Source organism: Lagopus leucura, unplaced genomic scaffold (assembly GCF_019238085.1).
Source record: "Lagopus leucura isolate 7727_CA_CO unplaced genomic scaffold, USGS_WTPT01 Super-Scaffold_100022, whole genome shotgun sequence".
Lineage (NCBI taxonomy): Eukaryota > Metazoa > Chordata > Aves > Galliformes > Phasianidae > Lagopus > Lagopus leucura.
The window spans coordinates 6,362,888-6,389,382 of NW_024962275.1; the positions used below are offsets into that span (position 1 = coordinate 6,362,888).

The window sequence follows — 26,495 nt, forward strand, 5'->3', positions numbered from 1 at the left end:
TTCTCTTCCTCCTCTGCTTTCTCCCAGTGCTGTCAGTGTCAGTGCATTGATGCTGAGGAGGTTGGAACTGGACCATCTTTAAGATCCCTTCCAACCCAAGGTGTTCTTTGATTCTGTGATGCTGGCAAAACCCATAATGAAGCCTGCTACATTTCTCATGCAACACGAGACAAAACAGCCTTGTGCTTGGGAGAACAGTCAGAGCAGCAGCCAGTGGCCCAAGGCTGATAGATGGCTGCTGCAGGGCACATACTATGGGGATCCACAGTCCGGGGCAGTTCCAGAAGCAGCCTACTAGCTGAAGGGCTCAGTGGTTTTCAGGTTATTTCTGCAGATTTATGGATGGAGTGGGAACAGCAGGGTAAAGCAGAGACTGAGCTCTGCTTGCTCAGTACTGTACAAAACCCATGTTACTTGTTGCTACCTCTGGTATGGGAATTCCACACAAACTGCTCAAGAGCCATACATTGGCCACCACTCATCAAATCCTTTTCCAGGGGTTCTAACCCAGACACACTGACGGTTTGCCCTATGGAGAGCAAAGAATTACAGTCCCCCAGTGACTGTTTTACTATTGCACTGGGCACTTGTTGCAATTGATCTAAGCAAAGACTGCAGTAGATAATTATATTCAGTCTCCCATGCCTTGAGATTTCAACAGGAAAGGATGTTTTTCATTTGCCATGTTAAAGTGACACATTGCAGTGCAATTCTCTGCTGCGCTGTGGCCATATTCCACCCAGTACTGGAGACTTTTCAGGACTAGATGGAGTGATTATCTCTATGTTTAAAGCTGCTGCATCTCGTTCATCATTTTGTTGCATCATGCATGAACTCATTCTTTGAGATGAAAGTTGCTGTCACAAAAGACTACAGTATTAGTGTTTGGCTTCTTTGTTTTAATAAAAATTCCCAATAACTGGAGGATTTTCTTTATAATGAACAGCAGAAGAAAAATCTCTAATGACATCTGAAGGCTTTCTCAATAAAGTGGGGTGAAAGGCACATGAAAGCAAATAACATTTGTGCAGGAAGATGCTGATAGCCTAAAAGATCTATATTCTGTTTCTGATCTGTGTTGGATTCCTACATCAATTCAAATATTAAAAAAAAAAAAAAAAAATAGAAAATAAAAGCAAAAATCATGCAGGGAGAAATAAATGGATGGTGTGATTTGGGAGAGCAGCTCCTCCAGAGGTGGGACTGCAGACCTGCACTGCCTGCAGTGATGAGTCATGGCCAGCGGTGCGGTGACTCAGCAGGAAGGTGGGGCATTCTGGGAGATGTAGTCCCAGCCCTATCGTCAGCAATATCCTCTGCCACAAGAAATACAGCAGCGAGAAAAGGAAAACAACCTGATCGGTGAATTGGCATCTTCTGGGTTAAGAATGAACTATTCTTATACAGAAAAGTACAAGGCTTAGCACAAGCTTGGCTGGGGGGCCTCTGGAGATGGCTATAATATAAATAAATAATGAAGAATTACTTTCTGGATAGTCTTTTCTTTTTCTTTGTTTTTTCCCCCTTTTTACAACACCGTTCAGCTGTTAGTTTGCCAGATTTCTGTGCTCATTTGTTTTTCCCCCAACGTTGCACTGCAGTATCAAAATGTGCACACTGCACTGAAATTTCTCCCTTGCCCGTCTCTATGAAAAATGTAGCACATTCATCATCGGAGGGAAAAAAGCTTGGTCTTCTGCACAAACAGGCTTTTGAGGAAATTGATTTATAAGGGGCGGGAAGCAAATGCAAGGCTTTTACTGCTGAAAGGTATGAGAAGTAATCAGCATGGTCAACAGAAGCAATTATACATGATGATAGTTTCAGAGGACCACTGCACGGGAGAGAATCATTTTTGGGGAGGAGAAGGGCACTGAAAGCAGCATTACTGATGGAGTGAAAAGCTGAGGGATGATTAAAAAAGCATCTCCCAGTTATCTTTTGGGGAAGAAGACAAGCAGATATCCCGTGGATCATGATAGCACAATGGTGATAATTATTTTTATTAGGTGCTCAGTTTCACTGTGTGACAAGTAAGACATGATCATCCATTTACCATCTATATAATGATCCCACCAACTAATGCAGAGATATTCTTTGTTAAGCAGTTAAGAATGAATTGCAGATTGTTAAATAATAGGAAAACTGTTATGCAAATATATATAGTCTTATGAATTCACATATATGAGCTTTGTACAATAGGCTCTAAATTATCTGCTTTGATAATTCTATGTAACACTATGGATTATTTCTTCTTTTTAGATGTCTGCCTTTTCAAGCTTTCTTTTTTTGCTTTTTTTTTTCCTTCTCTTTTCCTTCTGAAAGTGAGATGAAGATAAAATTTTTTAAATAATGATGAAAGGAAGAAAGATAGCATTGATAACATTACTGGAAAGGAGGGCTGTGTCTTTTCACTGAATGCATTGTGGGTTGGGGTGGGGGTTTGATCCAACTTGTGGCTAGAAGCAGTGACCATCACCGGCAATAATCAGTTCAGCTGTGGTTTTGTCCACTGGTCTAAAACAGGAGATTCTTCGTCATTTCTGGGCAGCCCATTCCAGCATTGCATTACCTTTAAGTGAAGTTTTCCAACAAGTCGCTTGAACTTCTCAAGCTGCAGATTGTGTCCTTGTTATGTCATCTACCTCTAATAAGAAGACTTTCTCTCCTTCATGTTTGTAACTGTCTTCTGAGAAGTGTCATTAGATTGCCCCTTGCCTTCTGCTTCACCAGATTAAAGAAGTGCAGATCCCTGCACCTGACCTGGCAGGACCTGTGCTGAGGCCCCTGACCACCTCTGTAGCTCTCAGCTGTGTCCTCCCCAGTTTCTCAACACCCAGTTTTAATTGGATGTCCCTAAAACTGGATGTGCAGCCTCAGCAGTTCTAAGAAATAGGGAATATTTACTTCCCCTTATCTACTGGATTTAGCCCCGTATGCAGTTTGCTACAAGGGCAGAGGGAACATGTTGTTGACCCACCTTCAGCACAGTGCTCACCACAAAGCTGGGACCATTCCAGCTGCTGTTGGCTGTTTTCAAGCTTGTGCTGATGTTGGGGCTGTTCTGCCCTGGCGCAGAGCTTTCTGCTTTTCTTTATTGCACTTTACGAGGTTTGTGTTGGCCCACTCCTCAAGTTTCTCAAGGTCCCAGTGTGCCAAACAGTTTTCTAGTATCAAAAAATGGGCTATTTTCTACTGAGGATGTTGGAACCATCTGTCTCATCCACATGAGGATGTCCCAGCCTGGCAATCAGAGTCTAAGCAAACTATCCTACTTGGTTTGGAAAAAAAGGATCATAAACAGGAATGGTCATAAAAACAAAAAGGATCAGATTTTCTGTTCTGTGATGGGAGAAAAAAAACAAAACAACACCCAGATCTAACATAAAGTTTTTTTATTATTATTATTATCAAGCAAAATCAAACAGAAATAAAACGATCACAAAATAACATTTAAGAGCATATTTTTAGATTGGTTAGATTTTTTCCTTTGGCTAAAACTGGTGCATTTTTTTTCTGACTTTAGCCCTGCAAAATATTTTGTTTTGTTCACATTGTTGCATAGAGTGACTCATTTAACTTGAAATGAAGAAAAAGAAGTGTCTTTAAAAAAAAAAAAAAAAAAAGAGAGAGAGCGGGACATTTTAGAACAATTCAAACCATTCCATTGGGGATTTTCCGAAGCTTTCTTCCCCCTTTTTTCCTAATGATACAGCCAAAGTGATTTGACTTCCAGCAACAAATGGCATTTTAGGAGCATCTGAAAAACAACTGAAATGAGCACTCTAGCTGAGGGTGATTACAGCTCCCTGCTTTTTTTCACAGTCCCCAGACTATACCCCCATGCTGCAGGGAACGTGGTCTTGTCTTTCTTCACCTTGTGCACATTAACTGTATTATTTTGTGGATTTCACTTCCCATACCATAGCAGCAATGGAAGTGGTGGGTTTCCTGGGGCACAATAGCATCCCAGTGGGTTAACAGCCATCAGCTCCCCTTAGCAGAGCACTTAGCACCCCATACATCATTGCTGCTTCTCCATCCTGCACATGAAACTCCTTGCAACTTCATGATAGTCCTCTAGTTCTATTTCTCAACTTCCCTGTGCGTTCCAGATGAGTTCAAATCCTTCATGAAAAGGCTACCTAGCAACCACTTCCTGACCATTGCAAGCATCCACCAGCACTGGGGGAACGACTGGGACCTGCAGAACCGCTACAAACTGCTGCAGAGCTCCTTGGAAGCCCAGCGCCAGAAGATCCAGCGCACTGCCCGCAAACTCTTCGGCCTCAGTGTCCGATGTCGGCACAACCCCAACCACCAGCTGCCTAGAGAAAGGTAACCTTCAGCCTTCGTGGGGATGGGAGCGGTGGGGTAGGGCTGGGCTTGGGGACCTGCAGCCAAAGTGAATTGATTGCGGGTGTGCTGGTACAAAGGTTTGGTGGAAAACTTTGAAACGGGTGCTGACCAAAAGCCCTGTGATGTTGTTACACGTGCAGAGGGCAGATTTTCCATTACGCCAACAATAACTATTGATGTCCAATAGTCACCTCCCGCTGGCTCTTCTCAGCACTGCCCTATGGCTAAGCTTGTTTGCTTCTCAACGCTTCTGCAGAATTGTATCTGTACATTTTTATTAGATATTGCTTGCTGTTTATTTCCACATTTTCTGGAATGAAATAACACTGAAAATCTTGGGGAAAAAAAAAAAGAATCCAAGTGCCCTTTTCTTCCACGCATCTCTGGAAGTAGTCAGGCCAGGTTAACATTTGTAGAACTGGGTTTTAGCTCCTTTATTGCATATATATTCAAACTCAAGAGAAAATGAGCTGATTTTTGTGTCCTATTATCATCCTGCCCACTGGCTGCTATGCATGCTAAGTTTTCCTTCCACTGTGGTGCAGCTGAGGAAACTCTTCTAAGGTTTCAGGTCTCTTTAATTATCCAAAATTTTCATGTCACTGGACAAAGACTAGATGGTGTTACCCAGGATGAGGAGAAATATCTATTAAGTGTTTATGAAAAGAAGACTTTGGAGAACTTCCTGGAGTTGGCCCATTCCTGTCAATTCGCCCCATTGCTACAAACCAGCCGATGGGTGGAGGAGTCACAAGCAAGTCCAGGCTTTATTTTGAGTTGTGCCACAACAGCAGTGAGCAAAGATCCACGCTGCTCCAAGCATTCAGCTAAATATGTCTTTAGCATTTCTCTTCTATTTTAAAAAGTCAGCCAGGCAGAAAGGGAGCCTCCAACTTGTATTATAGAATCTGGGGAAAGGAGGACAAAATGGATGATGGCAGCTGGGTTTTTTTAACTGACTGATGTGCTTGATTTGTTTAAGTCAACACCACCAGGCATATTATCATTTCTTTTCTTATTTGTCATTCTGCATTTGTAGCTAGGCAGGGGAGGGGCTCGGTAGACAGCTCTGTGGTGGAAGAGGTATGCATGTCATTGCTCTTTTCACACAGCTTGGAAATACTCTAATTTCCTAATTGTTACCGTACAGAACAACAGACGCTTATTGAGCATGCCCGTGGCTTTGAAAGGATGGAAAGGTTCTATTAAGAGCAAGCCTCTCTCCTTCTTTTATACACATTATATATTCAAAAGCAACATAAAAAAAGAAATAGGACTGCTGTCCATTGCCCTCAGGGAAAGGAAGAGGTGGTGTTTCCAACAGAAAGGAAGATTAGGGATTTTTGCAATTAGGATAACTTTTCCATAACCTTTTGTAACAGCTAAAAAAAGAAATATAAATATCTATATTTGCTTATATTTTACTTAAAGCACCTCTTTGATGCCAAGTTTGTTGGTTTAAAAAAGAAACCACTCCCCAGTTGTTAAAGCTTCAATATTGAATGGGCACCTACAGTCATATTTTATTTTAAAATTCTGGATGTAAAACATAAATAACACCAAAGGAGGGGGTTGATACATGTTCTGGGCTCCAGCCATATTGTCATTAGTTAAAATACTCCTCCCAGCTGCTGAGAATGAAAACAGCAATGTCTGTTTCACTGCTGTGTACAGAAAGCCCAAAGGTATCTGCACAGCAGCTAGTGCTGCTGCGAACAGTGAAAGCTGAGCTTGTAAAGGAGAACTTCTTAAATTCTTACCTTTGTTTTTGCAATTGAGAAAACAAAAAAAAGAAGAAGGAAAAAGAAAGAAGAATCTGTTCTGCTGGATGGTGGTTTGGTTTTGTTGTTCTTGTGCAATAGGTTTTAAATGGTGAAACACAACCACCTGGCTCCTAGTCCCCAGCATTGCCAGGCTGCATGACTCCTGTGCGCAACTGCAAGGAACCATTGCAACTTAGTGCTTGCAGTTCTGCCTGGATGTCATTATTTTCATTTAAGTTTGGAGCATCGGATATTAAAGTTGAATGTGAAATTGCTTCCAGTTACCTTTGTAGACTGTTTTGTTTTTTATTGATTTCAAATACTCTAGTGCTTCATATTTAAATTAGCAGAGGTAGCAAACATTAAGCAAAATAACTCTTGCAATCTTATTAAGGGAGAGAAAGAGAAATTGATGACAGCTTAATGAAAGGGAAAATAATAAAAATAAAAGTCAATGGCAACTCTGCTGCTGACTCTCAGCTCTCAAACAGTGGCTCTTTTCAGCTGCCTTCTGTCTTGTCTTGGTTACATTCACATGAGCTGAGCCATCAAGGGCAGTATTTCAAGGAGTTGCCTCCTGTCAGCCCAAGGGCTCTGACTGATTCTGTGTATATGCTTACCCTGACCAAGCTGGAGGATAAAATGGGGTAATTTTACTGCTTTTCCTCTCTCTCTCTCTATCATGCTTCCCATTGTCATGCTTGTAGTCCGTGCCCAGCTCTGCCCTGGATTCTGCATTTTCATTTAATTACATCCTTTATTGCTGCCATCAGCAGATGGTGGGTAGTTCTTTTCTTCGCTTGTGTCCTACTTGTGTCTTTGCTGAGCGCTAAGATGTGCACACAGAACAATTCCTGCAGATCTCCTTCCATCTTTCTTCCACTAAGTTGATCTGAGGAACAGGAAAATTACTAGTTTCAATTGCAAAATATCAGCCAAAACTCCTTTGTTGTTTTGCTCCACCAACAGTTGGTAAAAGATAAGGAAGGAAGGAGAGCTCTTTTTTTTTTCTCTCTTTTTTTCCTTTTTATTCTTCCCTAGGACAGAACACACCAGCTGGATAGGATGGGGTCATCTTACTCCAATTTTTATAGCATCCCTTCTGCACAGCTCACATCTCAAGAACTCTGTCATTATCAACATATGAAATCTGTACCATAAAGCTTCAAACTTGCAGTGCTCCAAGCAGAACCGTCCTAGAAGCCAGGCAATGTCCTGGGCCCTTTTTCTAGGGACCAGGCTTTTCCACTGGCAGGAGAGCTCCTGCTAGCTCTGAACATAGGCAGGCAACCCTGACAGCCCTGTACCACAGGAGGAATGTGAAAATTGCCCCTTCCCGTACTCAAGGTTTCTGAGTTTTTGTGATGATTCACTTCATTTTTTTCCCCTTCACTGTGTTTTTCTCAGTTTTCTTTGTGCTTCTTTTCTTTCCTGCAGTTTCTCTGTCTTTCAGTTATTGCTCCTTTCAGCATCCCTAAGCCTTCTGCATTTCTTACCTATTTTTCCTGTTACCTGCACATTTTCCTCTCCTTTTCCCTTTCTAGTTCTGCTCCTCGATTATTTCTTTCCTTCCAGTGCTGTCCTCTGTTTTACACTCTCATCCCTCCTCTCACTCCCTCCCCCTAATCATCTTGCTGTTCTTTGCTGCTGTATCATTTAATGCCTTCTTTGATACAGCCTACAGCTTAATGATTATTCGGAGGTCAGGCGATGCAGGTGCCATGAATTTCACTAATCCAGCTCTGAGAGCCTCTGTCCATAATCACTCCTTCTGTTCTACAGGGACTGAATCCTAATTTGTCATTAGCCAGTCCTCTCACTGCAGTGCTACCAAGAACTTTTTGCCCAGAAGAGACAATGAAGTATTCATTAGCTGAGGGGAAGGCGGGATGGGGGAGGAGGGAGCTGGACGAGGCTGAACGAGGCGTTCTGCTGGAGGCTGCAGAGAAAGGAGCTGCTGTGCTGAGATTTCCCAGAGAGGGGGGAGAAGGGGCAGCGAGGCAGCTTTGCAGGGCGGTCATATGAAAAGCAAACGTGGGTTATGGTGTCATTCATTAGGAGCCAATGCAGGGCTGTGGGATGCAGAGATGAGGGTGCTCATGGAGCAGTGATGGGAGTGGTGGGACCTGGGAATGGGTAAGTGTGGCTGGATGAGAAGCTGTAAGAGGACATGAATTAGCAGCAGATTTTTTAAAGGAGAATCCATTCAAGCAGCTTGGTCTCTGTGCACCCTGACTTGCATACTCTTCTGCTGGGTTTTGCACTCTGCACCACGAGCAGAGGTTACTATTGGCTTTGTGTCATCCCATTACAGAATCTGTTTTTGGGGAGTGGAGGGAATTGCCTGTGATATGGAGATGGGCGGCTGCCTCCCGCCAGTCTAGGAGTTATGCTGCAATACCTGATAACACTTCAGCCTCTGGCAGTGCTTTATCAGCTCTGTTCCCATGGTTGAACTTTCTCAGCACTACGCTGATGGGAGCATTGTCAGAAGGCTGAGCCAGTCTCAGCTCTTAGAGCAGCATGAAGAGAGAGCCCTTAGATGATCAGTGCTAACTTATGGCTATTTCTTAGAGGGCTTTTGTTCTCTGTGGGAGGAATAAACACCAGATGTAAGATTTAGCCTAGAAGTAACTTGGAATAGTTCCCAAATGTTGTAGTAGGATATCAATGCCCTGAAAGCTCTGCTCCAGTTATATCCCTAAAAGCACTATGACCATAGAAAGATGCCAACACCAAAGATTCTGTGAGGCTCTATGATGCTAATTCTCTCTTCTTCCTACCTGCAGGACAATACAGGAATGGCTTACCCGGGTCCAGTCCCTACTCTACTGCAATGAGAATGGGTTTTGGGGCACTTTTTTGGAAAGCCAGCGGAGCTGTGTTTGCCACGGTGGCACCAGCTTGTGTCAGCGTCCCATCCCTTGCATCATTGGGGGCAACAACAGCTGTGCCATGTGCAGCCTTGCCAATATCTCTCTCTGTGGCTCGTGCAACAAGGGCTATAAGCTTTATCGGGGCCGTTGCGAGCCTCAGAACGTAGACTCAGAGCGGAGTGAGCAATTCATCAGCTTCGAGACGGACTTGGACTTCCAGGACCTAGAACTGAAGTACCTGCTGCAGAAAATGGACTCTCGCTTGTACGTGCATACCACCTTCATCAGCAACGAGATCCGCCTGGACACCTTCTTTGACCCCAGGTGGCGCAAACGCATGTCCCTCACCTTGAAGAGCAACAAGAACAGGATGGACTTCATCCACATGGTGATTGGGATCTCCATGCGCATCTGCCAGATGCGCAACAGCAGCCTGGACCCTATGTTCTTTGTCTATGTCAATCCGTTCAGCGGGAGTCACTCCGAGGGCTGGAACATGCCCTTTGGGGAGTACGGCTACCCACGCTGGGAGAAAATCCGCCTCCAAAACAGCCAGTGCTACAACTGGACCCTGCTACTGGGAAACCGGTGGAAAACCTTTTTCGAGACTGTCCACATCTACCTACGCAGCCGGACACGGCTGCCCTCCCTGCTGCGAAACGAGACGGGCCAAGGGCCCGTGGACCTTTCTGACCCCAGCAAGCGCCAGTTCTACATCAAGATCTCGGACGTGCAGGTGTACGGCTACAGCCTGCGCTTCAACGCTGACCTTCTGCGCAGCGCCGTGCAGCAGGTCAACCAGTCGTACACGCAAGGTGGGCAGTTCTATTCTTCCTCCTCCGTCATGCTCTTGCTGCTGGATATTCGGGACCGAATCAATAGACTGGCACCTCCTGTGGCCCCGGGGAAGCCCCAGCTGGATCTGTTCTCTTGTATGCTCAAGCACCGCCTGAAGCTCACCAACAGTGAAATCATCCGTGTGAACCACGCTCTAGACCTGTACAACACCGAGATCCTCAAACAGTCGGACCAGATGACAGCCAAACTCTGCTAACCCGGACTTTTCAGTGGGACACGTTGGTGACTGATCCTTTTGCTGTAAAAAAATAAAAGAGGAAAAAAAAAAAAAAAAGGGAAAAAAAAAAACAAGTAAAAAAAGAAAGAAAGAAAAGGGGGAAAAAGGCAAAGAAGGGGGAAAAACAAAATTTGTAAAATGTAATTAATATACAAAAGAGAAAAAAAAAGAGGAAATTCTTCATTTGTTGAAAACTAAACCCGTTCTAGCAGCTGTATAAAACTGTCAGGCATGTTTGTTATTTCTATAATCCGTCATAAAAGAGTAACACCTTACTCTCTCTTGACCTTGGAGGTGTTGCTTGCTAGTCCTCAGGGGCAGCAGGGTAAATAAATAAAGGGAGGAGCAGAGAGAGGGGCAAATTTCTGTAATGAACTGTAAAGATTTCTGCTATGCAGGTGCCAAGACAAAGAGACAAAAAAAATTCAAAGCAAACAAACAAAAAAGAGTTATATGTAAATGTAAAAGAACTGCCATTATTCCTAGTGGGAGTAAATGGTTAAAGATAAAAGATATTTCTCCTGTTGAGATTTATGCCAGCTTTATGTTGAGTTATTCACCCAGCCCATGCTGAGCTTTGCTGAAGGACGGAAGGTGATGGCAGTCCTTTGAGATTAAAGCAAGGGCCTCATCGGGGAGAAGACACAGCAGGTGGAAGGGTGGATGCAGATCTGAGGTGGCATCACTTTGGCATTTTCACTTTGGAAGACTTCTCACCAGAGGTAGTGTCAGCTCTTGCTGAAGAGAAGGATGGGTCAGGTCTCCTTTCGTTTCACTCCATGCCTGCCAGCAGGCTGCTGTTGCCTTCAGTGAAGCCAGAGCTCAACCTCTGTAAAACTTCCCGAGTCACTGCTCTTTAAGGTGTATGAATACCATAAAATTGAGAAAGGCAAAACTATATTTCACACTGGAAAACCTGGAGTTAATGGCAAATCTGAGTTTGGTTTTTAGCCTATGTTCTGGTATGTCTGATAACACTGGGAAACCGCCATCACCGCAAAAAAACCCAAAGCATAGGTAAAGAAAACGTATTTCCAAGGAAATCTGGAGATGCTGAGGGGTACATGGGTGATTTTAGTTCTTTGGGGAAGGAAAAATCCCTTATATTTTCTTATGATTCTGTACCTATGAAGAATATCCTTCATTCACATTCTTTGTCCACCAAACAAACAAACAAAGAAACATACGAAACCAAACAGAAAGCAGATGAGAAAAATTTTATTACAGTATCTCCAGAACTCACAAAAATCTGCTCTCAGTTTACAAAGATAAAGACAGATTTAAAAGGGTTGAGTTATCAGACAGACAAAAAACCTGAAATAACCAAAAGCTGTGTAAAGTTTTGCAGTGTGTGTTCATGTGTGTTTGGATATATTTTTTTTAAATACAGGGTAGAGTGAATGAATGTAGGATCAGCTGAGCTGGTGATAAAACCTGAACACAATGGGAGGAGAGTAGTGGGTTATTTCTCTTAATTTCACTATTCTTAGTTAAAATTCTTTGTCAAAACTGCTAGTGAGAGTTCTGCCCTTTCAGAAGGAATAAACAAAACTCTCATCCTTCAGACTTGTAGAGCTGGAGGAGCATCCTGTGGAAGAGCAGGGCTGAGCAGGAGGCCTTGGCCCAACACCCAAGATTCAGATCTGGCTCACGACTTAACATGGTGGTTCAGCCACGTTCCAAATTGTGCAGGTTTTGATCTTATTTGTGGAATCTTAGAATAACATCAGTTCTTCTGGAAAGAGCTAAATGCATTGTGGTGTTACTCATACGACTCCAGGGACTTAGGCAATTAAGTCTGGCTTCAGGTTTTGTTCAATTTGAGAGATTTTGGTTGATGCAAATCAAAGCTGAGAAGGAGTTGGATACCTTAAGGAAAATAAACATTCACTGAACTCTCCTGCGGAACTAATGATTGAGGGCATACAAGAAACTGTCTAGTTAGTGAGAAAACAAAAAACAGAATCCTAGTCATAAACGAACACATCAGTCCTTGTGTGTCCACCAAATGGGGGATCTGCATGAGCCTGAGGAAGATCTGAGTGAATTCAACAAACACATTTCTAGGGACATGCATCCATTTCAGCTGGTAGTAACCTGTGGCTTTGTGTTTTCCCCAGCACATAACGTTTCTTTATAGCTGTGACATTTCCATGTCAGTTTTCCAATGAGGGAAAATTCATTGGCAATGGTATGCATGGAAGATAGTTTTAAGCAAATAGTGAAGAGTATTCATGGGAAATGAATGTCAAATTAGTAATTATGAGTGAAAATAATGTTCCTGGCAGTTTCATCCATCCAAGCAGGGAATACAAATATACTCTTTAATTTACATGTATGACCTGAGGAGCTGACACTGAAAAAGAACTATAGTTATTACTCTAAAAATACTGACTACTGCTTATGAGCAACCTATAGCCAGAGATGCAGTCTGCATTCAATGATGGGATCTGTTCGTGGCTGGGAATAGTGAATGTGAAAGTGAAATTAATTTGATAAATTGCTTTCCTATGAGATAAGTATCCAGCTCTAGTGACTAGCAGCCGGAGAAGTTGCAATCAAATCTCAGATCTCGTGGGTAGCTAACAACACATGAGCTAAATCTTGCCTGGTGTTCGTGGGACTGTTAGAGATCAAATTGATTGCTCTCATGTATTTCTAATGATGCCTGGGCATGATCAACCCCGATCATACTGTGCTTTGGCAAGGAGAGCAACACCAGAAACTTTAAACAAGACATTGGGAACCAACAGAACTTTAAGTCACTGCTGTCCAGACATGACCAAAGCCATGGTAGGCAGCAGAGGGGTTGGAGATGGGTTACCTGACATAGACAAGCATTTCCACCGTGGCTGGGATAATGAAGCTGGAGTGTTGAAAATCAGACTAGGAATATGAAGGAAATTTAGCACAGATAGACCGTCAGCATAGGAAGTTCCTCATGAGTTCCTGATCTGGTGACATGCCATCAAAGCATAATGGCACATCACAACACTGATGTAGAGCTTCTGTGCAGTAAAGCTGTTGCAGCAAGGCTGGATGACATTTGGAGGTGGAATGAAGATGAGATGTCATGGATCAATTCTCTTGTCCTTCAGGGTAGAGGAAAATGTAGCTACTGTGCAATGAGACAATGTTTTGAGCTCAAAATGTGTGTCAGAGACAAAAAGGAAAAGCAAAACCAAATAATGTGATCAACTGTGCCTTGGACCACACTGTCCTCTCCTTTTGATGACAGAAACAGATGTCTGGGTCCAGGTTACATAGTGAGAAAATTTGCATGCCCTACCTTTCAAATGTGAAATGTTCGTAGCACCTCAGAGCACACAGTCTGCTTTCACTGCTCAGTCCCATCAAACCTTACCTGGTAAGAAGGACCTGTGACTACCAGGTGCAGAACCAGAATTACACAAATTTGTTTTTGGGTATTTGATCTGCAAGCAATGCAGTCATCTCCTATATTTCTGGCTGGGATAAGAGATACCAGAGAGGGCACACCAGGGCTGCAGTGGTATTAATGGTCTTTTGAGGTAGTCATGTCCAAGTCCTCCATCCAGCCAGAAAAAGATTTTACAAGACAATGTAAGATTGGAGGGTAATTAATAGAGGAGGATTGCACTGAGAGAGTATTTTCACCTGTTACATTAGGATCACTAAGCAGCACGGCTGGTAAATGTTGGTACAGCATTAGAAAGGGATCCTCAGACTTTTAGATGTGGGTAATCATCATCTGACTGGTGATGAGAATGGAGCTTAACTCCCTTCTCCCATACAAGCGGAAGATAAGGAGCAATCCCTGAGTTGCTCCATCCCAGATAGTACTGGGGTGGTCCTACTGACTCGTGGCAGATGTTTGTCACCTGCTGCAGTTAGGGACTCTGTGGAAGCTGGAGCTTCCAAAAAAAAAAAAAAAAACAAACAAAAACACAGAGAAAGACAGAAAGAAAAGCCAGACAGCGGATATCCTAAAGGCTGAGAATGGCAAAGACCAGCAGGTAGAGCAGACTCCACCTACTTTTAGCCCCGAGATCCAGAAGACTTGATTGGGATCCGTTGCTTCAAGTCACATGAGAGAATGGACGAGGAGCTGATTAAGAAAAGTGCTTTTTAAAAGTTATTCAAATTTAGAGTTCTCAGCCAATGTGGCAGAAAGCAAAGGACGTCAGCAAATCTTATTAATATGCTGATGCTACGGCTTCAGAAGTGTACAGAATGCCCATTTGGATCAGGGCGAAGAGCACAGCATGGAGTTGCTATGGAGACGTGGGGAGGCCATTAATTAGCTCTCACATGAAATCATCAGGAAGAGTCTGGACCATGGCAGCTTTGCCCTCCTCAGAAGCTAAGGGCATGGCCCTACTGACCCCCAGGCTCCCCTGTGTAGCTCCAACAGCCATGTCCTGGAGCAGGCATATCCTGCAAGCATCTGAGATAGGTGCACAAGAACTAAGGTGGAGGTGATGATAGGGATAAACAAAGGAGGGATGTTGTTCCCGCTCTTATTTTTGTCTTCTCAGAAAGCCTGTTTGCTGTTGCAGACAAGAACATGTGCTGCTTTGGGGGACAATGGTACTCATGACTGTGACCTCAAAAAAGGTAGGGCTGGCCACGAGGCTCTGACAAGCTCAGTTAGAGGTGTCAGTGTCTGCCTGGGTGAGCTGCACCCAAGAATGCCAATGCTTTTCAGTGCTATCCTGCTTCTCTGAGCAATTTCTGGCAGTGCTAAGCCAGCATTTCCCTTCCCCTAAAGGAAACATAGGCAAAGAAGGGAGGTTTCTTGGCCACATGCCCAGCCTCCCCGCAGAGCCAGATCCACCTCCAGCCCAGGCTGTGCATGCAAGTTCCCGTGACAGCTGTGACGGACTTCAGCTGCCGTGCACAGGATGTTCTTTTTAGCCCACTTGCTAAAACACCACTCGGGAGGCCGTTTGGCAGATGGCATCTCCTGCACCAGAGCACACTGCAAGATCCCCAGTCCGACTGCTCAGCTGTCAGTGCTGAGCGGCAACCCAGACTGTGCTCTCCTGTCTCCAGCTAAAGCATTTTCCTCGATGAACCTTGCTGAAGGGAAAGCATCACAAGGCTCAGGTGCTGCAGGTTCTTGTCTGAAAGCAGAGACACAGGAGGCGATAGCAGTTAGGTGTCTGGGGAGAGGCATGAGGGAGATAAGACAGGGCATAAGGAGGTCACAAACAAGACATTTCCACATTCCTTCCAGCCTGAGTGGTTTGAAATGGAGCTGCTGGACCCAGGCAAGTCATGGTCCTTGTTCAAGATCCTTTCTCAAAACCACATATCAACTAAGTCCCTCCCATCTTCTCTGCACCTTCTTCCAGTAATCTTTCTTTTTTTCTAAGCACAAACTAACTTCTCTGAGTGTCATCAGAATTGTCAGCAGAATTATTAATTTTCTATAAATCAAATAAACCTGAAAAACAGCGAGGACTAAAAGCTCTATAAGAGAACTTGTTAGAAATTTCAGCTCCCCATCTTGAATTTCCAACTTGTGACTTTTCCTGGCATGAGATGGGTGCTTGATACAAGTCCACTCTTCAAGCCAAGATGATTTTCCTTTTTTGTAACAAGAAAAAAACAACTCAGTGCAATCTGCGCTCTCAGGATGCACAAAACAAACCTCACGTTCAAAACTGCCAATAGCAATCCTGACCACCAGGAACAACTCCGTGCCATTAGATGCATCTCCACGAAGCTCACGGATCCAGCCACACCACTCTGTGCCCTCACTGTTAGTGGTGTGCAGCAGAGCAGTGCAACTACTGGGTGGTTCCCATTGCCCTCCAGTGCTTTCTTTCCTCACAACACAGGCAGGAAAGAAATCTGACCTCGTGGAGAGACCTAGAAAAAACAGGCCATGGGTCCCTCCCCTAGAGAACTCCGAAAGATATTATTGCTAGAAAAAAATTATCACTGCAGCAGAGCCTGCGGAGGAGAAGGATCTGGTTAGATGACCCTGAGGAGAAACAGTAGGGCAAAAGAAATTGGATTACTGACCTCACTGCACAAGGAGGACTGTCGTACTCCCCAAACCAATCCTGTCACTGACCCTTCCCTCTTCACAGTTTTGGCTCAATAATGAACAATACCAGTCCATTATCTCCGTATGTAAAACACACCATGTAAGTACAGCTCAAAATAGTATTTTAATGCCATGGAAAAACGCAAACAAATTTAGCTGAACAAAGAAACAAAATGAAAAAGGAAAATCACCAAGACACCTTATGTTAGAAAGATTTTGCCAGTGATACATTGCTGTGAGCTGTGTTGGGAGTTGCCGGCACCACAGCCTGCAGTAGAAAATGGCCAACTGAATTATTTTGGCTGAAATTCTAAAAGTAGCCTAAAAAAAAAAAAAAAAAGATAATTTTAAATTCAGTATTTCTGATGGAAATAGGAGCTGAAAGTAAACGTCACTTTTCAGTTATCTGAGCCACACCTGCTTTTGAATACCTGTCATTCATCTCATCTAGAACATAGACTTGTCTAAACGGGAAAAAGGAGTTCAGCTTTGATGGCTTTGCAGAGTGCTCAGTCTCTTAGGACAGGGTGTGCCAAGGGGATCTGAAGTCATGAGAGCTCAAAGATTCTGTCAGGAGCAGAGCAAAGAGCTGCTGCTAAATTCAAGGAAGTCAAGAGACCTGATATCATGAAGCAGGAAACACAAAAAAGCATGTGTATATTCATGTGTATAGAAATATTTCATCATTTTTTAGTGTCAGCCATCAGACCATTATATCAACAGGAGAGACATCAGGACAGGAGGTGCTATTCTAGATATGCTTTTATTTTCCCTGACAGCTTTGCTGCCCCCACTCTCACAGGCACTCATAGTGACCTCGACAAAGATACACAACAATGTGCTACCATGGCATGGATTTAGTGTTAATCTTAAAACACCCCAAACGCTCAGGTCAAGCCTGAAAGCACTGCCTTTGCCTGATTTTGGTGCAAAGAGAAGCCAGCAACAGAAATATTCTAGAGGCAAAACAATCCTTATTTCAGCCTGTTTTCTGGGACAGGCTTCTTGACAACATGCAGCTTGTCTGAGTTGGGTTGTGGTGTAATTTAGGGCTGAATCTTGTTCTGCAATGTGATGACAGGATCAGATTATACAAATGTCATGCAGCTAACAACTGAGATCTGGTTTTCATGCTTCTTAAGACACTCAGACTCGGGGTTCTGTTAAGTTTCATTCCAGAGTGAGAAAACAAAACCTGGATATTGTCTGGGTTGGGATTAGGCACTAATTCTGATCTTGCTGTGCTTTCACAAACTACAGAAAGAAGGGAGTTCGCTCCTGACTTACTCCTGGATATTTGGCAACCATCTCCATACTTTCAGTCTCTCTTGATATGAAAATCTAATCATGTTCGCTGCTCAAAATCAACTCTGGTGAAGACTAATGCAAAAGGCTCAGCCTAAGCAAGCAGCTTGCTCAGGAAATGTAGATAAGAAGCCCTTGCGGTTTGCTTTGAAAGTCAATAGACTTGGGTTCAGAAGGATTAGTGAGGGGCTCAGTCCTGCATAGTGCTGAGCACTGAGGGTTGCAATACTGAGCACGCATATATGTGAAAGCCAAAAGGACCATTCAAAACCATGAGTTAAGGTCATGACAACATATTTTTCTGGCTCAGATCCCTAGATGTCAATAACTGGTAGTGGGTGTTGAGTTCTATGGGAGTCCCACTTCTCAGGGACAAAAAGGCCTCAGAGTGCTGAGATCCCAAAGCAACTTTCTAGCCTGAATTACTGAATTAATTTCAGTGCCTGGGTTGGGTTCAGTCATCCCAGGCAGTGGGCATTAGACAGATATGAACTCTTACACCACACCCAGAACAGTCGATGAAAAGCACAGCAAGTATCCAAATGGACACAAATTGCATTACTTCTTAATGAGAATATCTCAGATGTGGCACTGGGGGACCTCAGTCATGCACCAAGACACCAGAGCGGATGGCATTTTAGAGACTTAGCAGAAAGGAGACCTCGTTTCAAGAAGCATCTCAGGAGAGCACCAATTAAGAAGAGAACGCATGCGACAACAGCTGAAGTTCCCAATCATTTTTCAAGGGTCACTCTCACGGAGGAGGACCTGCCTGTCATCCGTTTGTTAGGGTATTTGCTTGCTGCCCTTTCTTCCCAGGAAATGCTGAAGCAGAAATGATTGCTTTTGTCTTTTTGCATCTCTTCCCATTTCCAAAGTGCTTTTTTACTACTTTGATATTCCTCATGGGATGAGCAATGTTCTGTTGTTTGTTTGTTTTTTTCAGGCCAGTATTACTTGTGCATTCATTATAGGCTCCAGTTAATGAAAATAAGTACAAAGAAACATTAGGGAACAAAAAGCCAACTAGACAAGAGGGGCATGAGAAACACATTCCCCAAAAAGCATTCATTTCAGATAAGAAAGACAGAACAGACATTGAAACAGCTGCATTGGGTCTCATTGTGGCAGAGCAAAAAAGAAAATATGGGTCTGAGTGGTCACACCCACCCCATATCAGCACCCTTCAAAGTCTGCACCTACAGAAGAGTCATCTGGGACATCTAGGGCTTGTTGCCAGGGAGGAGGAAGCCAAGTAGCCAAAAACCACATATCTACAGCGTGCCTTTAGTCATCAGCAATAAAATAGCCCAAGTTTTTCTGAACTATCAAGTACTGGCCAGAGGCAAGGTATTAAACTTCAAGATACACAGTTGCTCTAATGGACCTGGCATATCCTAACTTTCCGAGCTCACCTGTAAAACAATAATGTCATTTTCTTCTTCATTATGCATAACACATCAGCCTGGCTGCTCATTAACAGCTTTGACCTGAATCTGTCACTTTACAACAAACTCCAGTAGGATTCCAGGTTTACTGCCATATAACTGTGTTATTATACATGGAAGGCTGCAATAAGCTGATTACAAGAAAACCTTTTTTTTTTTCCTTGAAGACTTAATATGTACTCTTCTGACATCAGATAAGTACAAAATAAACCCGAAACTTCACCCAAAATGCATTATGCAAAGAAATCTGTCACTATAAAACCAGACAGGTCTCCTTTCGTCAACTCCTCTCTGCATTGCCTTGGCTGCATGAGGAGCTCTGCTGTGGCAACTGTTAATTCCTACATGCCTTGAGTCAAACCATCCTGTCTATGATTCAGTTGGTACAAGACAACCTTCCTCCTTAGAAATGCAGCTTTCTGGAGCAATATTTGTGTGCTGTGGAGGAAAGCCCCGAAGCTAAATGAAAAGCACTGTCAAAGTGTAGGGTAAGAGGCAACATCCCATCCCATTCTATTTCAGCTTGGGAATCTCAGGACAGCCTTCTTGAAGGGGAACTTAAATGATTGAAAGAGGTAATTCCAGTGAGGGCTTCTCTGCTGGATTTTGATTACTTCATGCCAGATGAGACAGAATTGGCCAAATGCTAAAATGGAAGTGTTTCAATAATTTCCTGTAAAAAAAATGTCAACAAAAAATATATTTTGCTGAATTTGCTTTTCTTTAAGAGAAGACTGTTCAGCTGGGAATAAGAAAATCTTGGTCAGCTCCATCAGCAGAATTGGCTGTGGAAAGTGAGGTTCATCACATCTGGGCTAATGGGGTGTGAAAAGTTGGCCTTGCTGAGTACACGCAGACCACTCTTAGTGCTCCTGAGAGAGCCTGGGAGCTGCTGGGAGGAAGGATTGATCCATGATTGCTCTGTCTCCTGTCTACACAGCTATAATCATAGAGTGGTTTGGGTTGGAAGGGACATTTACGCTCATCTAGTTCCAATCCCCCTGTTATAGGCAGGGACACCTTTCATAGACCAGGTTGCTCACAGCCCCATCCAGCCTAGCCCTGAGTGCTCCCAGGTAGGGAGCATCCACAACCTCACAGGGCAACCTGTTCCAGTGTCTCACCACACGTGCTGGTTCAGATCAGGCTGGGCTGTGTGAAGCTCATGGGTTTGCACCAAGTGTTTGTCCCACACCTCAGTCTTCCAGCCAGTCTGCCAGCACTGGTGTGCATCACATTCCCCATAGCTGAGGCTGAAGGCATCACACAGCACCTGGTGTCAGAGATAGCAAACAAAAAAAAAAAAAAGTGAAAGATCAAGGATCAATGTATGCAAGAGAAAAAAAATTGTTTAGTTTTATACAAACCATAAGGTGTACATACTTCCTATGATTTCCCAGGATTGTGGTCCATAGGTGGCACAGCACAGAGGAGATGGGAACATGTAGCAGGATTTGTGGTTGTGATGTATGTAAAGTCTGTTCTGATAGTGATTAAGAGCTATCCTGGATAGAAGGAACCAAAGTTAATACACCTTTGGGCATCTACAATAGACCTATGAGCAAAATATTCTGTAAACTCCTCTGGTGTTTAGCTTACAGGAAATGAGGTGATGCTCCAAAAAGTCATCTCTCTCATGGGATGCGACTTCCCTGGGTGCAAGGCCTTGGAGCAGAACAGCAGCTCATCCGGCCAAGCAGAACAGTGCTTTTGGAGGAAAAAAAAAAAAGAATTATGACAATCGTCTGCAATATTTTACAGCAGGATTTTACAAGATAGAGCCCAGCTTTAAAGGGAGAGATGATATTTCGAGTGTTACATCTAAGCCATTGATAGTGGCAGGGTTTTGCAGTCTATGCCATACAATCAGGGAACAAAAGCCCCAGCTATCTCTATTAATCAAAGCCCATCTTTGCAATCATTTATTGGGTTTTTCCTCTTGTTGCAATCATGGACTAGCACAAGCTGAATTACAGTGTTCTTTATTAACTGGCACGGCTTGCTCCACCTTAATTAGTGCAGACCAGTGGAGCTAAGGTGAATGAGGTGAACATTAGATGCAGTTTTATCATTGATGTTGAAAAGACAACCAGACCTCAACTTTTCTCTCTGTAAGTGCATGCCATCCTTTTGTGAGATGATCAATAGCACTTCCACTGGAGGAGGTGGGCAAAGCACCTTTCAGAACTGATAATTGTGCAGGATCCAAATCTTTTCTAATAAAATCTTTCAAAACCTCAACAAAATTTCTACTAAAGGCCAGCTTTCCTAGGAGACCTATAATTATTGAGAGCAAAAGAGAAAAGAAATGAGGATTACCAACCTGGTTCAGATAAATAGGACCAACTCAAACAAGGGATCTGAAAGACAGGGATATGGAAAACGAAGCAAGTGGAAAAAAAAACATAATCATGATAATAAAAGAACAAGGATCAATATCTCTGAGAGGAAAAAAACATTTAATTTTATACAAACCATAAGGTGTACACACATCCTGTGATTTCCCAGAGGTCTCCTGGATGATTCTTTTTCCTTGTAAAACTCACATTTTTACACTCTGCATCCCCAGCTCCTATCTCAGCGATACAAAATGTACATTCAGACCACAGGACATCCCAAGAGATTGATTCCCTTGATGCTGCTCTTCCTTTTTTCATCTTCAAAAGTCAAATATTTATCATTTGGCATCTTCCGTGTTTTGCTCTGATCCTTGAAAGAAAAAATGCCCTTTCACTGCCCTCACTTGGGAAAACCACAAAGGCAAAGCAGCACCATCTTCAATGGAGTGGCCAGGGAGGATGCAGCAAGACATCCAGCTCAAGGTTGCAGATAATGCAAGATAGGAAAATGCCTCTCAAGCAGCTGCTTCCCCCAAACAGCAGAAATACATCAATGTACTGAATTACTCAAAAGCCCGGCGTCTGGGAGGAAAAAAATACCAATTCAGGTTGAGGGATACACTGAGACACCTTCCTCACTTGAAGGATTTGGCCCCTTCTAAGAAGGCTGGAGATCAAATATTGTTCTTTGCATACTCAGGCTGGTGCATCCCATGGTCCTGTCTATGACATCCCTGAGGAATGTTTGTGGGAGGCAAGTTCTAAGTTTATCCTCATCTAAAGACATTTGCCTTCCCCTAAATTTGACTACAAGAAATGAAGGCGCTGGTCCTGTCTTCTTGCTGACAAAGTGTGATGTTGAAAATTGGTGAAACCACGTGGGGTAGTGTGCAAAAAGGCCAAAAGTGAAAATAAAACCCAGTGACATCTCTCCCTCCCACCACCAACACACACAAGTCCTGCAGGAGGGAGCCCTTTTCCCACCTGCCTGTGGAGGTTCAGCTTTTTGTCTCTTCCATTTCACACAAGTGAGAGCAGAGCAGTCAAGATAAATGGATGAAACACAGGCCAAAGAAGAGAAGAAATATCCACATAGCAAGAATGGAAAAATTCCACAAATGCCCATACGAGAGTCAGATCATTGAGGTAACCCCAGCGATGGCAGAAAGCACAGGAGAGGGGCAAAAAGGGAAAAAAAAATATCATTACACTGAAATCTCACTTGAAATAAGCTGGGGACCATGGATCCGTGCCAGTTGTAGCTCCCATTACTGCTGCTGTGTGAGCAGTGCTCATCATTCTGCGTAGTTCAGGGATCTTTCAGGTGATTGCTCTAAAAATACCTTATCTGCTATGGGTAAAAATAATTTCCTTCTTTCTATTTATTGACCTCTCTCTTCACCTGAGTGACCTCCCATTCCCAAGCATCTCTCAAGTACTTAAAAATAACCACTTCTCTTCCTTCCCATCCTAATTTGATTAGTTCACATTAGTTTAACTGGGTGCATATGGAAAACGAGGACCTACGAGAGGATCTTTGTGTTTGCTATTTAACATGGCACTCCATCTCATCCTTCCTCACAGGATTGAACCCAGCTCCTTGCACACTGTCCTCTGCAAGAGCCAGGTGCTGCCAATGTAGCTGGGACAGTGTCTTTTCAGACACTGCTTGATTACCACCGCTTATGGATTGAATTGGGACAGCAATAGAAGCAACCTTGAAGGCACTGAAAAAAAATGAGTCCCTAGCACCACCACTTCATACTCATTTATCTCTTTAAGCCCTCATATGTAAGTTAATGTCTAAAATGAAAATGTAAGAGAATGTACCTGTGGGCAGGCATGAAGGATCCAGCTCTGGACAGCCTGGTGGAGCTCTGGGTGTCCCTGCTCACTGCATGAGTTGGACAAGACAGCCTTTAAGAGTCCCTTCCAAATCTATAATTCTACAATGTGCAGGTTGTCTGACCTTGTTTGATTTGGGAGGAAGATGTAGAATTAGACCATTCAACCTTTGTGGAAGACAGGGTATTATTTAGCATGCAATAGTACAAAACACAGAAGGGAAAAACATCAAGCAGAATAGATACAGATGCACTTCATTTAATTTAGTACTTTCATGCTCCTCACTTTGTGATTGGGGACGCAGAGAACAGCAGCCACTCGGCACTGCAAGCACAGCTTTTTATAAGGGCTTTGCAGTACCTTTAGCTCTATTAACACTTGCTGTATTCTACTCCCAGGCTTAATTATTCATCTTATACCCAAAAGTGCAGCTATGATTAAACTGAAGAGCAGTTAGGCATTTTCAAATGGATGTGACACTGCAGCACTGGAGAGAGGCTTCTTTCAAGGGTACAAGCTTGTCCCTCTCGCCCTGCCCACATCTCCTCTCCAGTGAGCCTTGCCTCTGTGTTCCTCCATTGCTAGGCCTTTAAAGCAGCTCTCCTGGTTTCCCTCTCCCCCTCTCATGTTTACATCCCTTAGTTCTCTTGTGCTATTACCTTTCCCCTCTGTTGATTTGTCTCTGCAACTGAATTTTCTCTATTGCTCTCTCTGCAGGCTCGGATGAAAGCCCATTGAAGACAACTGGAATTTTCTCACTGACTTCTGGAAGATATTGTTGAAAGGACGAAGCACTAAGGATAACAAAACTTAGCTGCAGCTTTCTGCCTGGGGTTTGGGGATGGGCTAAGTGACTTCTACTTATCCTCCCAATAGGCTTTAGTTTCTCTGACTCTATGAAACTTGAGAAAACCATCTCAGCACCATTTTGAAGGACAAAGATCTGCCGATCCCAGGAGGAAGAACAGAACAGTCCTTTGAAAGGGCCAAGAGGTAAACTTTCTTACATATGTAGCTCTGAATTTTGAAAGTAGCTCAGGGCAAATTTGGGTAATAGTGAAACTGGTTTTTTTTTTCTGCCAGAAAGTTAGGTTTTTAGCTGAAGCTACTCATTTAAGCCATAGAAAGAGAGGCTGTTGCTTTCGAAGGATGAATCATGCCACCCACTTTAGACACATTGGTAGAGGTGACTCACCCTTTCTCTCCACAGCCTGTAGATGAAACCTGGCTCACCAGCTTAAACACCTCAACTTTTAAATGGCTAAAACTAGGTACAAGTGATCTTTCCTGAAGAAGACACAGATATTAGCATGCTTTCTAGAACAGCACTAGGATGGATACCACACCACTGTTGTTCCATTTGTAGGATGCTTGAGGCAGGTGAAGGTCTTGCTACCCAGCAGCAGGTCAGCCCACATTCAGGCTTCATTTTCAGCTGAACTCTCCTAAGAGACAGCAGCCCTACTTTCTGTTTCCTGCTTGTAATGTTATAACATAATAGAAAGTACAGCAATAAGAGCAGGGTGGCAAACTCCTAGGCTGCAGCAAATGAGAACAAGTGCAAACACAGCAGCCATGGACACAAAAACAAAGGAAAAAAATTTCTTACCTTTGGAAGGCCACAGGTAGGCAAGGATCTCCAGCAAGAAAATCTTGCCTCCCCTGCCAACCCTTAAATGAGGTCTGGGAAGGGATGGATCCTGGCTCCAGCCCCTCCAGTCACTCAGGTGCACTGCATGCAGCTGAGCTCCCCTGGTTGGCCCTGCCTTCCCACCAGGTGCTCAGTCACTGCTTCAGGCTCTGACTTAGCATTTCTGTTACAGTGCTGTAGGGCATAGAGCCCTCAGAGCCCTCAGAGCCAAGAGTGTCTTCAAAAACCCATTCCCTGCTCTTCTCCACCATTCCACCTGGACACCATGCACATGGGCGGTGATGCCTTCTTTCCATCCTGAGTAAGCTAACTCTATTCCAGCATCTCCAGCAAGTTTGGCTTGGTGTCTCTGACACTACATCCCAAGATCTTGTGAGCAGATGGGAACTGAGATCAGCACTCAGCAGCATTTCCCAGATGTGCCTGCAGCTGGGCTGGCTGTGCCCATCCCTGCTGTGTCAGCCTGGAAGCACCAGTCCATCACTTGACAATATTCCTGGAGCACAGCCAATTCTCTGATGACAGCGCGTGAGAGCAGTGTTCACATTTTCCATTTCCAGAAAGCCACGTGACAGAAAAGAAGTCAGGACTTGTACTTGCTTTTTCATGCTCAGAGTTTCTCCCTTGCATTCTGTTGAGGTCTGCATCAGTATATTCATTTATAAAACTGACCTGAAGACAAATGCTCACAAGCTTTCTTGCCTTCCCATTGCTATCTTGAAGGCAAGGCTCCAGTTTTTAGCCATATGACACAGTGAGATAAGCCTTACAATAAAAAGCAAACAATGCAAGGCCAGCCCCGGGCTTCCAAGTCGCGATCTCCGTTTGTTCAGCATTTTCCCAGAAGGTTGTTGGAGATACCTGTGGGTATATAGCTGAATGCAGAGAGTCGACTTTGCAGAAGCAAAGAGCACAGCATTCTGGGTTATTAAACCATTTGTCTTACAGCCCCGGGGAAAATGAGTTTGCTACAGAAAGTCACTAATGGACCGAGTTTCCTCATCTCAAGCTTTCTTCTCTGCGTTTCGCAGCATCCTCAGCTTGGCACCATTGTGAGCATGAGCACCAACTTGTGTTGAGAAGAGAGCAGAGACCGAGAAATGCAAAAAAGGGATGTGTCAGAAAAGCTATTTTTGAAACTGTCTCTGGCTCTTGACTGCATTATCTCCAGATCTCCCCTCTACAGTATTTTTTCATCGTTCATGGTAGGTTGAATGCATTTTTCTGTGCGGTGTTAAAAGAACATTGCAAATTCATCAAGAAATTCCCTCATAATTAACAAAACAGAAACAAAAACAGAGTTAAGACTGTCAAAAAATTCATTCTAAGAGTAAACTATACTCTCTATGGCACGGTAATACAATATGCTGTTAAATTCTTTCACTCAGAAGGGAATAAAGGATATTTGAGCATAAATGCATTATCCACAACCCACAATAGCACAGCCTATCCCCTGTGGATAATGCTATTAGTGCTACATTTCAAATTAAAAAGCATATGCTCTTCTTCTTTCAAAAACAAGGGAGTGCTGCCCACTTCCTTCACTTGACTAAAAACAAAAGCTTTTAAAGTGATAAAACATCATTCATTTGATAAAAACAACCATCTGCACCTGATTTAGCTAAGTGTTGGCTTTTAATGACAAATTGCTGGTTGGGGAAAAATTAAATGCAAGCACGAAGGTTGACTTGATTTGACCACAAACTGGTTTCTACTATCCCCACCAGTCCTACCCCTAATTCTGATGCCAAATTGTGACCTTAAAGAACAAATTTCAATCAAGGGCTCTTTGAATCA

General features: G+C 43.5%; 1 protein-coding gene across 1 annotated transcript in view; it reads left to right on the top strand.

The window, feature by feature from the left end:
* The window catches only part of BRINP1 (BMP/retinoic acid inducible neural specific 1), a 52,929-nt gene extending 42,842 nt beyond the window's left edge, over positions 1 to 10,087 (top strand). The window contains exons 6-7 of the mRNA XM_042879046.1: positions 4,116 to 4,338; positions 8,912 to 10,087. Of these exons, the coding sequence (XP_042734980.1) occupies positions 4,116 to 4,338; positions 8,912 to 10,052 (1,364 nt within the window). The 3' untranslated portion in view covers positions 10,053 to 10,087. The remainder of the gene's footprint in view (positions 1 to 4,115; positions 4,339 to 8,911) is intronic.
* The last annotated feature ends 16,408 nt before the right edge of the window (positions 10,088 to 26,495 follow it).